Raw genomic sequence first — 13,034 nt, 5'->3', positions numbered from 1 at the left:
CAGTATATTGAACACCTCTGTCTCTCCCCCAGTAAAAAAAAGGCACACTGCCCTGCCCAAGGAATAGTGCGGCCATCTTCCCCCAGTACAACGCTTTATTACTCCAGCCATTTTCAGTCCTCATTGGCAGCAATATGGGAAGCATTCTTGAAAGGGGAACCCCCACAAATACTTCCCTTGGATTCCTCCACCCCATTCAAACCTATAAACCATAAAGAAACAAGGGCAGGCAGAAGGGTCTTTCACAGCTTTATTGAGATGTTGCCATTACAAGGCAAGTGGAGGCAGGAGAGTCACAAGGGCCAGGCTGGAGCCTTCATTCAGGCACCTGTGGAGGAAGAAGGAGAACAATCCAGCTACACTGCAGGACACCACCCCTACAGGAGCTCCTCCTGCCAGACCCTACCTGTCCACTGGCCAACATCTCCAAAGTCCTCTGCTCCCTCCACATCCTCACTGGTGCTCTCAGCATCTTCACTGGAGCTCTGAGGGTCTCCTTCCTCATCCTCAGTCCAGTCAGCTCCCACATCCAGAGGAGCTTCTACTGGTGCCACAGCCACCCGACTGCTGGTCACCAGGCTCCTGGTACCTGTGGACAAGCAACACCCAGGAGTGAGGGATCCGCTATACCCAGAGACCCACAGTCTACTCATCTAAACAGTCCCTTTGTCCAGCACGGGATCATTCCTCAGTTGTCCAAGCATGGTTGTCTCTTGAGCAGAGATGCATCCACAAGGGATAGAGAACCAGACCCACCTTCATTCCGACTGCCAGCACACCTGGACTCACAGCAGGCACAGACCTCATGGTCACCATACAGCTCCTCCCACCTGGAAGAGAGGAGGACAGGTGAGGCCTAAACCTGGCATGTCCCAGAGCACCCTCAGCAGGCTCCTTGCAGAAGTACCTCTTAGCCTCCCTGTTGTAGGTGCAGGACTTGGTCCCTGGTGTTGCTTTAGCAGGAGCCACAGCCATGACACAGTGCATGTACAGCTCAGTCACTTCATGCTGCAAGAGGGAAAGGCACAGCATTAAGGGATCAAGGCCAATAGAGGGACAGAGAAGGACCTTCTGCCATCAGTGAAGGCAAGCTGGCAGCTCTAGGCACTACAGCTGCCACAGTCTGGTTCACATCTAGATCATGGCTGTGAAAGCAGACAATGGATCAGTAGAGCGAGAAGGCTGAGCAGCCTTTGAGAGCAGTACCTTCCTGGACAGCTTTTTCTGGAAGAGGAAGGCATCAATTGTGAAGCGGAGCACATCCTTCTGCTTGGAGGGGACAAACCTGGACAGGCAGCCATCTGCCTTGCTGTCCACCATGCACCTGGGGACAAGGACAAGGATGAACCCCTGCAGGCTCTCAGGGCTCCTGCCCACCTCCCCTCCCAGAAGGGGCCGTACCCCAAGTTGTCGATCACGGGGAAACGGGGCTGGGAGTGCTGGTCTGGTTTCCCCGTTACGTAACACGAGTGGATGTACAGCCTCTGCTCCGCTGTGGCAAAGTAGGCAGTGGCCTGGAAGTACATGGGCTGACCCAGGAAGTACTCATCCTTGGGAGAGAGCCGGACCCAGTGGGCTGGAGAGAGAGGCAGCATTACACCTGCACACAGCACCCCCTGCAGGCAGGTGAAGCCACTCGCTCAAGGAGCTTACAGTTGGTGGTGAGCAGCACAAAGCTGTGTTTGTTCTTCAGGTCCTTGAAGAAGGTCCTTCTCCTGGCCCACGTGGGGACATAGCCAACCTTGTAGGAGTAGTGGAACCTGCAGGACAGAGGGGATGAGGGGCTTCTGGACACTTTCTCAGTGGCTTCTCAGCAGCAGCAGAGCCCTGCCTACCTGTTGTAGGAGCACTTGACCGGCACAGAGAAGGGAATGAAGCGATGCACAGGTGCACTGGAGGAGGGCGGGGCATAGCGGAGAGTATTGGAGTACACCAGGCGGCCCTGGACAACCTGCAGGGTCACAGAGGAAGGGATATTCCCAGGAAAGGCAACCCCGATACTGGCCCTACAGCTCACATCGATACACTGCCTGTAGATGAAGATCGCTCGGTGCCGCACTCGTGAAGCCCGTAGATGAAGTAGAAGTAACTGCGTGTGGTTCGGCTGACGCTGCAGTTGCCCAAGGTCACCTCCGATGGCCGACAGCTGAAGCCGAACAGGAGCCGACTGACCCTCACGTACATCCTGCTGGAGTCGCACCACACAGCCACTCCTCGGGTGCCCCCGATGGCCGGGCGAGCCGGCTGCCGCCCTCGCTGGGGAGGAAACAGGACGCTCTTGATGTAGGCGGGTAAGGGGCGGCTGCCGGCTTCGGGCTTCATCTTCTCCTTGTCGAAGTACGGCGAGTACGCGTCTCTGGACACGGGAAGGCGGCGAAAGTCGGGAGCCAAGGACTGCGAGTCGTTCTCGCTTGCAGACAGGTCTTCGGAGGGCGCATCTGCCAGGTTCAAGTCCTCCGACTGGGCTGCGTCTTCAGGAGCCGGGAGGTCGGCCTGGAGCGCTAATTCCCGAGAGTCCCAGCCAGCCGGCCCGGCGGAGATCAGTGCGGGGAGCCCGGCCCCTGCGCACAGGCACAGCACAAAGAGAAACGAGCGCATTGCCAAATTGACGTCCCGCTAAACTGCTACAGAAGTAAGACACATAAACCACCAAACTGTGTTGAAGCAAGAGAGCATAAAGTGTGAACGCGGTGACTAGGTTTTTATACTAGTAGGACTATGCTACCACACACATGGTCGCACTACCGCTCAATCAACACAATCAATTACACACAGAGACCCGGATTGTTCTCAGCGTCTAATTAGAACCTGCTTCCAGTCTGAGGCGGGACTCCGTGAAGCCGCCTGAACACTTTCCCGTGTGTATCTGACCCCAGCGGAGGAGTTCCACGTAATTTCGACAGAATTAAATCACCCACACGTGTAAAATTAGCTCAGATTAATTTATTGTTCAATTAGTTTCTAATTTCCAAGGACAGTGTGTTAAACTCGCTGTCAGACAGAGTACGGAACATGCGACACGTCCGTCCACACTTTCTTTTATCGAGGGGGCTGTTCTATCAACACGTACTGCAATGAAAATAATTTTACTCATTTTCATGTGTAATTGCATGTCATATTAAAATGTGTAATACAAGCATTTCTTTGTTTTCCAGTAAAGAAATACTGATCAGCTTTTGACATGTTCTGATAATAATTTGTCTGATTTCTCAGAGATTGCTTTTGCTTCGCAGCACTGAGAACCAATGGAAGCCCGTTTCCGCCAGGGAGTAAAAAAAAAACGCACTATGGTATCTCAGAATTGCGACCTAAAAACTCAGAATTTTGACTTTATATCTCACATTTGCGACTTCGAAAAGCCCATATTTCATTGTCTATGCTTTTGTTATTGTAACGGATTCGGGTTCTAGGGCTTGTGCCCTCGCCGCTCCCACCCTACTTCGTGCCTCACTGTATTGGCTTGAATCCAGGCCTTGCTAGCTGAGCTAAAGAACATTTTAGATATAAAGTCGGAGTTCTGAGTTACCAAGTCGCAATTTTGAGTTACTTAGTCGGAATTCTGCGATACCATAGCGCGTTTTTTTAACTCCCTGGCAGAAACGGGCTTTCATACATTTCAATTAGTCTGATCAGTGTAGGACAAGTTAATGTAGAACCATTGCTATGTCTGTCTCTTGTTTGTATATAAATGAATGTCTTTGACAACTTAATGTTAGTTTTTAATTTAGTTTTACGATGTAGGTCATGTGTTAACATATGCACGAGCATACGAAATGTCTCCCTCCTGATTCAGCTCATGCTCCATAGGAGAGAAGAGATTCCTCCTGCTTCTCGTACAATCATATCAGAACAGAAGCCCGTGTCGCCCAGCTCTGATTCAAGAGCGACTCGCATCTTCAGCCCTTTTTTTATTCGTGATCCTAATTTTCTTTAGTTATGATCAATATTGAACTTTTTCTAAATAAAACGACAATAATCAAACATGCAGGCAGACTTTTAAAAAGTATTAGGAGCTGACAGGGTGCCCCTTTGGAATAGTTGTCAGAAAATGTGAGAAAAGGAAAGGTACGTAAGCTCTCACACACAGCATTAGAGATTGGCATCTGATGAAAAAAAAAAAACTACCTGTCTCCCCAGCATTTAACGGTGCTGTTGTTTTGATTTTACATATTGTTAGCATTTTAATGAATTGTTAAAAGATTGATACACAAATCGCTAAATAAGAAAACGTAAAAACCCTAGCTGTAAGCAATTGGCCATTCATATTCCTGAATTTTAAATCCCTGTGTTTTTCTGTATCCGAATGCCTGGTGCAGCTAATTTGAAAGCAGAGTCTACCATTTACAGAAGCGTATTGTTGCCACCAAGGAAAAAAAATCCTGAGTTTACAGGAGTAAAGAGGAAACAAATGCAAACACCGTTTAGAAAAAACACACACGTCTCAGGCCTTAACCATGACAAGGATAGGATTTGAACCTAGACGAGCAGAGCACAATGAATTAGCAATCCAAAAAGTGACTCCTGTTTAACTTTCTTTTCGCTTGCTCGATTTGTAGTACGCTCCTAAATCCTTACAACCGATAAACAAAACGGCTTCATGTGCCACAGCATTCTGCTGCAGGTACGGTTTGCACCGTGTATTAGGCGAACCCGAATTAAATATTTCAAATATGTGAAGAATTTCATGAAACCTGAAAAAAGATCACAGCCAATGTCAGCAATTCAGACCCTGTAGGCACCTTCAACAGAACAAAACGATCTGAAGCCGCAATAATTTCATAGAGTGTATTATGACACTCTAACCACGTTGTTGCTATTACTGCTACTTCTGCTGCCGTTGCTTTAAACTCTACTCAGCGGGCAAGTAAAGTTGTACAAGGAATAGACTACTTTGAGCCGTCCAAATTCCATTATGTGAATTTAAGCTTTTTTTTTTATTAATAACAGCATTAGTAATACAATGCGTGCTCAGAAACCTTACTTATTAGCTTATGAAGCAATAGTGTTTCGACAATTTGCTGTCTTCAAAAAGTAAACGCTGAAGTTTTTATACTTCCTTGTGAGCAGATCACCTTTGATTTAGAAAAGGAAAACTTACTCCTCTGTTGCTTTCATTGCAATATCTGAATCGAGACCCAAGCGCTAAGAAAGCTGAAAAACGCAGAAGTCATAAACCCGATTTTAATTTAGACACACATTTTCTAATGCAGCCTTCATTACAAGACAGTCTATTTCTCGAAAGCGTGTTATGTAAAAAAGAGAAAAACGAAAATATATGGATGACAATATTTAAAAGCTTAAGATTTTACTTTTGAGAAACTGTCATTTTATGTATCTAGACGCTTTTCAACCACTGCTTTTTGAACTTTGCTGTGCTTCCTGAATCATTTTCAGCGTTATAAACTGGGTGTGGAAGTAGCGATCACTTTGTAGAGCAGTTGATAGACTGGAGCTGTTCAGACTACTCTTGTTATTTCTCAAATGCTTCCATCATTTTTCTTTCAGGCTAGGACGCGAGTGTGTACATGTGTTTGGTTTTCGTTTCACTGATTCCCATTGAAGATTTGTGAATTAACAAGGAAAGAATCAGTTGCCTCGGAAAGCAGAAGGTTTGGTTCTCAACGATCTTGAAGACACGCCCATGTAGAGCAGCGTGTGATGATTCGTACTATAAAAGACCAAGTGCTCAAAGTGACGTCTGTGTTTGCCGTTGAAACTTTTCATCTCGGGCGCACTTTTAGAAAGCAAAGATAGAGCAGTTGTGTTGAATCACACTACGACAGCTGTCAGCAGAGTGGCGCAGCAGAAGCGTGCTGGGCCCATAACCCAGAGGTCGATGTATCGGAACCATCCATTGCTATACACACCGTCAGTCTAATGAAGTGAATTTAAGCTGATCTTTTTCTTTCGTGTATGTGCAAGCTTCACACTTACTGTATTCGTTAATCTTTACCAATAGCAGATGCCCAAATGTATCTTTGGTTGTTCTGCGATCCTTCATAGTTTCCTCAATTCCTTCAAATGAACATCCATATCAAAGCAATTATATATATATTACAATTAAGGTACATATTAAAAATATCAACGCACATTTCTATAATGCTCATTTAATAATGATTGTCAAGGATTGTCAAGTTCTCCAACAAATCTGTGTTCTAATTTTAAAATATTTTTGCTAAGGATACAACGGGTGTATAAATGAATTCTCCCAACAGCCAGTTAAAGAAAAATTCCACACGTGAGGATGGTTTTCTTGGACATTGACTTAGGTACTGAATTGTTTACTTGTTTTAGTTGCACACGAGTAAAACACGAAGATTTCCTGCAACATTCAAGAGGGTTTGCGAAGAAACCCCTTCAATTTTTAGCGGAGATTATGTTAACATCATCACAATCTGAAGCACGTCCCTGAGTGCGTTTGACCCACCAGCCCTTTGTTTAACAGCTGCAGAGGGACACATTCCCGTTGCTTTTCACAAATCACTGGCATTTTTTTGCAGCATTTCTTCTGTCCTGAGAAGCAAGATTTGTATTTTATCTTTCAGAAGTTGTATGAATTTCTTGAAGTTCAAAAACAACTTGTTCCTGAAAAGAAATGAACACTTGCTTCAAAGTAAATCAAGACGTATGTGTCTCTTGCTGTGTGTGCTCTTATCTGTCCATCTCTCTCTCCTCTTCTCTCTGGCAGTCTGTGTAGAGTATCTGAAGGGGATGTAACACCACTTGGAAAAGAAGAAAAATTCTCAGGAAAAATTCTCAGGAAAATTCTCAGGCAGAATAAAAAATCATTATTCTTTTCTCAGTCAGATTCATTGCTCAGACTCACACTCAGACAGGATCTCAACTCCGTACTGCTCTCTATCCTCACAATCCAGAACCAGAAGATATTCAGACAATCAGTGCTGCTACATGAACAATATCAGACAGAACAGCCTGGACTCATGTCACATTTCCCCCTTTTATCCTTCCTCCCAGCCCTCTTAGAGACATAGAAAAGCCCCTGGTTCTCCTCTCTGTGAACTGGGCTCAGGGGTCACTGATCTGGCAGTTGTGGGCTCTGTTCCAGGTCGAAAGCAAGAAGGTTCTATTAACGCTTTCCAGGACTTCCAGCCCTTCAGTATTACTTTCTTTACTGTATGTCAGCCTCCCAAAATGTTTATAAATGTTTTATAACACACATGAGTGTGGAATTATCTTATTATTTATATATAGTATTTATGTAATAAACACCAGTAGTGACAATATGATCAGTATATTGATTATTTGTAGCCGATTGTCCGATGGTCGTGTCTACAATAGTGACCATTTGACCAGTCTGTAGCTCTGGGCAGTGGGATTCAGATCACACAGAAGACCTGTCTGTGTGTGATTCCACACCAGCCCTGGGATTCAGCTACTCTCACAAATGTCTCACAGACTGTCTTATAAATTTACAATTAGATGAAGTCATGTAACAGTTTTACAGATAATTTAAATAATCAGACAGCAGTTTTGGCAGTGGATACATCTCCACATGGGGGAAAGGGACAGTAAAATAGTAAGGAAAATACAAAAGAAGAAACTGAAATATATGCGCTCACTGTAAAGTACGAAGAGGTGGTCAGACAAGCAAAACAGCTTTGCGGATAATGTGAAGTGACATTGTTTTGTGTCAATCAGCTCATGGATTCAGCTTCATGTGCCTTAAGCTGTGCATGCCTTCATGAAGACTCTCTTTAAGATGATTGCACCTTTCATTGTCAAATCGCCTTCTTTGGATACAAAAGTTGCACCAATACTAAGAGAAAGAATGAGGAATGGCTTTTATCAAGCGATTGCAGTGTTTGTTTGACTGAGGATCCTTGTGTGCTGAACTGGCCTCTGGAGAAGTGTAGTGCAGTAAAACAGAAGGTTTGTGTCACTCAAGATTGTTACAGAACAGAACAATACAATTACAATACTTTTGTGAGAGTAAATATTACTGGTGCATCACAGTTCTTATAATGGTGAAAACAGGAGCACCTTCTCTACATTTTTGACTGAAGTATTTAAACGGAAAGAAATACTATCACTATGCAATTCATAAATGCAATTGAGCTCCTCTAAATGTTCTAGTCTGATGAAACAATGTATAGAATTAGGTGACAATATCGGAATTCATTCAAATGCATAAGATTAATTTTCAGCAACAAAAAAAGTGCTTGGAAATATTTTACAAGAATGAAACCTTACATTCACCTAAATAAACATTCACCCTCTACATTAGCAGAGAACAGTAGGACAGAAAGTTAGTGTCACTGGACACTGCGTCAGAGAGGCTGATCTCTTCTCCCTCATTATGCAGGCTTACCCACTCATGATGAACTGTCCTTCAGCGATACTCAGCTGCCATCATCGACTCAGACATGACGTTCATGTACATATTATACCTTAATATGGCACTGCGTTACAATGATTTGATCAAAACAACTGGTGAATAAATAATAATCAAATATTTTTTTCCTTTCTTTTAGTAGCTAAAGACCAAAAAAGAAGCATTTATTCTTTTCCTCTCCTACCAGCCCTTACAAGTCACCCAGTTTTTAGTTTAGAGCTGGATTAAAGCTCCAGTCTCTTTGAGGGTTGAGTTGGAATCCCACAGCTGCCAAATATCTCCAACTATCTCAGTGTTAAGAAGCAAAAAAACTCACATTTGCTGCAGAAGGAACAGGAGAATTCGTGCCATTCAGCCTTATAGCGTGATGTCATTTTCTCATTCTCGTTTTTAGATGCTTGTGATCGAATCTATGATCCTTATGAGTATGGTCACCCTCCATAAAGGTAGCACAGATACAACGTGCCACGTTTTCAGAGAATCGCATTAATTACAGGTCAGAAGAAGGCGACAAAGTGTCCGCTAGGCAGTTCAGCGATTTCAATGGTGTTCTCTGTTGTTTAGGTCCAGAATGACACCCGTTACAACCAGGAAACACACAGTGTCAGGCATCAAAAAGACTTCCCAAAACCCTGATCCTCTCCTTGATCCGGTGATGGCATCCAGACATTTCCTGCAACACAGCCAGGATACGGTCTTCAACAACACGAGTGAAAAGCTAATTCCCAACCTTTGCAATCCTTTGCAAAGAAGGACCACATGTGCTCAGTGTTAAATGCACTGTTCATTATTAATAATAATAATAATAATCTTTACATTATATAGCGCCTTTAAAGGTGGCTTTTCAAAGCACTTTACAGAATGACAACAATAAAGTTAAAAAAATACACAAGATAAGCAGGATGAGAATACACAGTTAGAGTAGACAATAGATGGTGGTATTAAATACAGTAGGAACAGAGGGGTAAAGAATAGTTCATTAAAGGCTCTTCTAAAGAAGAGGGTTTTGAGTCTGGATTTGAAGGAGTTTAGAGAAGGTGACTCTCTGATATCCTTGGGGATAAAGATCCAGAGCTTTGGGGAAAACAGGAGAAGGCCCTGTCACCCATAGAGTGTAGATGGACTGGGGGACAGATAGGAAAACACAATTAGAAGAGCGGAGGTTGTGAGGTGGGGAGTAGGGCGATAACCCAGACAGGTACTGAGGTGCTAAGCCATGGAGAGCCTTATAGGTGAGCTTGAGGATTTTGAAGTTGACAGGAAGCCAGTGCAAGGACTCCAGGACAGGAGTGATGTGATCACAGTCCAGTGCTTATTTCTTTCTTGTGGCTGCTGGTTCATTTTCAACTGTGGACTCTTAAGAAGTCCTGTATTTGACTTGATCAACACCAATCCCTAGAGGATTTCGAAAGGTTCAATAAAAATGACACATGACTCTGGGGGGACTCGAACCCACAACCTTTGAATGACTTCATTCTATCAAGGCCTAGAAGTCCAACGCGCTCTCCATTGCGCCACAGAGCCAGCTGTGTGAAAAAGTGTTTGCCCCCTTCCTGATTTCTTATTTTTTTGCATGTTTGTCACACTGAAAGTTTCAGATCTTCAAACAAATTGAAATATTAGACAAAGATAACACAAGTAAACACAAAATGCAGTTTTTAAATGAAGGTTTTTATTATTAAGGGAAAAAAAAATCCAAACCTACATGGCCCTGTGTGAAAAAGTGATTGAGATTTATCAGTCTGGAAAAGTTTATAAAGCCATTTCTAAAGACCAAAATTACCCCAAGAGCACAGTGACGACTCATCCAAGAGGTCACAAAAAACCCCACAACAACATCCAAAGAACTGCAGGCTTCACTTGCCTCAGTTAAGATCAGTGTTCATGACTCCACCATAAGAAAGAGACTGGGCAAAAATGGCCTGCATGGCAGAATTCCAAGACGAAAACCACTGATGAGCCAGAAAACATCTTGATGACCCCCAAGACTTTTGGGAAAATACTCTGTGGACTGACGAGACAAAAGTTGAACTTTTTGGAAGGTGTGTCCCATTACATCTGGCGTAAAAGTAACACAGCATTTCAGAAAAGGAACATCATACCAACAGTAAAATATGGTGGTGGTAGTGTGATGGTCTGGGGCTGTTTTGCTGCTTCAGGACCTGGAAGACTTGCTGTGGTAAATGGAACCATGAATTCTGCTGTCTACCAAGAAATCCTGAAGGAGAATGTCCAGCCATCTGTTCGTGACCTCAAGCTGAAGTGCACTTGGGTTCTGCAGCAGGACAATGATCCAAAGTGGGCAAATTCTATGCCCGCTTTGATGCTCTGAACACGGGCAATGCTGAGAAGACCCCAAGTGTGCAGGGCGAGTTTGTTCTGAAACTCTCAGAGCAGGACGTGCAGAAGACTCTGAGCAGGGTGAAAATCCGTAAGGCTGCAGGGCCTGATGGGATACCACCTCACGTCCTGAGGACATGTGCAGCCCAGCTGACCACAGTGTTTACGGACATCTTTAACTCCTCCCTGTCACAGTCCATGGTCCCCATCTGCTTTAAAAATAACACTATTGTTCCAACCCCCAAAAAGACAAAAGTGACATGCCTGAATGATTACTGCCCAGTAGCATTAACATCTGTGGTGATGAAATGCCTGGAGAAGCTGGTGTTGTCACACATCAACTCCTCCATCACAGAGTCCCTGGACCCCTTGCAGTTCGCCTACCAGAACAACAGATCAGTGGATGATGCTGTCTCCCTGGCTCTGCATACAACCTTGGAACAACTGGACACTAAGAACTCGTATGTGAGAATGCTGTTTGTGGACTACAGTTTAGCATTCAATTCCATCATACCCAGTCAACTGGTGACAAAGCTCAGGGGATTAGGTCTGTGCAACTCTGTCTGCAACTGGCTGCTGGACTTTCTTATCGAGAGACCACAGGTGGTGCAGATAGGCAATAAAACATCAACACCACTCACCCTGAGCACTGGAACCCCACAAGGCTGCTGTCTGAGTCCAAGGTTGTACTCCCTATTTACTCACGACTGCACAGCAAGACACAGCAACAAGAAAGAATTAAGTTTGCCGATGACACCACTATAATAGGACTGATCAGTGATGATGACAAGTCCACTTACAGGGATGAAGTTGTACAGCTGCTTAGGTGGTGTCATAGCAATAACCTGGACTTGAACATAAAGAAAACGAAAGAGCTAATAGTGGACTTTCGGAGACACAGGCCATACACTCACAGCCCACTCAGTATTGATGGAACGGAAGTGGAAACAGTCACCAGCTTTAGGTTTTTGGGAATTCACATCTCTGAAGATCTAACCTGGACTGTGAACACTGACTCTATCATGAAGAAGGCTCAGCAGCGCCTTTATTTCTTGAGGTGCCTCAAGTGATGGGGGATGCCAATACATGTGTTGGTGAACTTCTATTGCTGCACCATCGAGAGCATCCTCACCAACGGGATCACTGTGTGGTACGGTAACACCTCTTCGCGAGAAAGAAAGGCACTACAGAGAATGGTCAATATGGCCCAGAAGATCATCGGCTGCGGTCTCAACGAGATTAAACAGCTCTATGAGGACCGCTGCCGTGGTAGAATTCTGGCCATCACAGAGGACAGTCACCACCCCGGGCATGAGCTCTTCACCCCACTGCCCTCAGGCAAGAGATATAAGAGCATACGGACACTTAACACTAGATTCTTCAATAGCTTCTATCCACAAGCAGTGAGACTGGCGAACAAATTTAGCCATCCCCCTTGGACCACACCTACACCATCACCATCTACCTCTTTATGATTTCTTATCTATTGCACATCTCCAGTCATTGTTTACACGTCTGTATTGTTTACATTCAAACTGTCTACATGTTTACTTGCACATTGTCTGTTGTTTGTTTGTACATTGTCTTGATGCACTGTTTGCACTTTGTCTTGTTTTTTACACTTGTTTTACAATCGAGAGACTTTCTGTAAGTAAGAATTCCATTGTACCAGTACCGGTTACATATGGCAATAAAGTTCAAGTTCAAGTTCAAAACACACCAGCAAGTCCACCTCTGAATGGCTTAAGAAAAACAAAATGAAGACTTTGGAGTGGCCTAGTCAAAGTCCTGACCTGAATCCGATTGAGATGTTGTGGCATGACCTTAAAAAAGCGGTTAAGGCTCGAAAACCCTCCATAGTGGCTGAATTACAACAATTCTGCAAAGATGAGTGGGCCAAATTTCCTCCACAGCATTGTAAAAGACTCATTGCCAGTTATCGCAAACGCTTGATTGCAGTTGTTGCTTCTAAGGGTGGCCCAACCAGTTATTAGGTTTAACTAAATGTTATCCACAACTTCAAACACCTGTGAGAAACGGGCAACTGCAGTGTTACGCCTGCTGGCTCCACAGATAATCCTTTTTTGAAGTTTAAGGAGAGGATTTCTTTGTCAATTCAATTAAACGTTTCAGAAATGCTGAACTATTGATGTGTTTCACACGCAGCACGGGCTCTCCTTCGCTTACAAATATTTTTTTTACACCAATTTACTCAACTACGATTTTGCTGAGCATTTTGTTTGCTTGCTTCCTATTGTATACTGCTCTGATTTCTGTATTGTTCAATTTCCCTGTTGATTTTAATTTCTTGTTTTCTAAGACAATCAGACCAGCTGTTCTG

The 13,034-nt window shown here is 44.1% G+C and overlaps 1 protein-coding gene, 1 long non-coding RNA gene and 1 other non-coding gene across 3 annotated transcripts; all 3 read right to left on the bottom strand.

The window, feature by feature from the left end:
* Positions 1 to 236: 236 nt before the first annotated feature.
* On the bottom strand, positions 237 to 585 carry LOC148663849 (uncharacterized). Its single transcript, XR_015937142.1, has 2 exons — positions 407 to 585; positions 237 to 328 (listed from the first exon to the last, which is right to left on the bottom strand). It is a non-coding gene; the product is annotated as an uncharacterized LOC148663849 (long non-coding RNA).
* Positions 586 to 688: 103 nt separating this feature from the next.
* On the bottom strand, positions 689 to 1,595 carry LOC148663848 (zona pellucida sperm-binding protein 3-like). Its single transcript, XM_088630891.1, has 4 exons — positions 1,402 to 1,595; positions 1,207 to 1,324; positions 908 to 1,008; positions 689 to 830 (listed from the first exon to the last, which is right to left on the bottom strand). The coding sequence occupies exons 1-4, from the start codon at positions 1,593 to 1,595 to the stop codon at positions 689 to 691; spliced, it is 555 nt and encodes a 184-aa protein (XP_088487017.1).
* Positions 1,596 to 9,784: 8,189 nt separating this feature from the next.
* On the bottom strand, positions 9,785 to 9,877 carry trnar-ucu (transfer RNA arginine (anticodon UCU)). Its single transcript has 2 exons — positions 9,841 to 9,877; positions 9,785 to 9,820 (listed from the first exon to the last, which is right to left on the bottom strand). It is a non-coding gene; the product is annotated as a tRNA-Arg (tRNA).
* Positions 9,878 to 13,034: the final 3,157 nt, after the last annotated feature.

This window comes from Lepisosteus platostomus, chromosome 5 (assembly GCF_059453375.1).
Source record: "Lepisosteus platostomus isolate fLepPlt1 chromosome 5, fLepPlt1.hap1, whole genome shotgun sequence".
NCBI lineage: Eukaryota > Metazoa > Chordata > Actinopteri > Semionotiformes > Lepisosteidae > Lepisosteus > Lepisosteus platostomus.
The sequence above is the reverse complement of the archived record's forward strand: the minus strand, read 5'-3'. Positions and strand labels throughout refer to the sequence as shown.

Excerpts from the sequence above, each read along its gene's own strand:
- LOC148663848 (XM_088630891.1), bottom strand. The coding sequence starts at position 1,595 with ATGCTGCCTCTCTCTCCAGCCCACTGGGTCCGGCTCTCTCCCAAGGAT. Across the intron at positions 1,325-1,401 it reads CCCGTGATCGACAACTTGGG|GTGCATGGTGGACAGCAAGG; the intron begins GTACGGCCCCTT and ends CCTTGTCCCCAG. Across the intron at positions 831-907 it reads TACAACAGGGAGGCTAAGAG|GTGGGAGGAGCTGTATGGTG; the intron begins GTACTTCTGCAA and ends CCTCTCTTCCAG.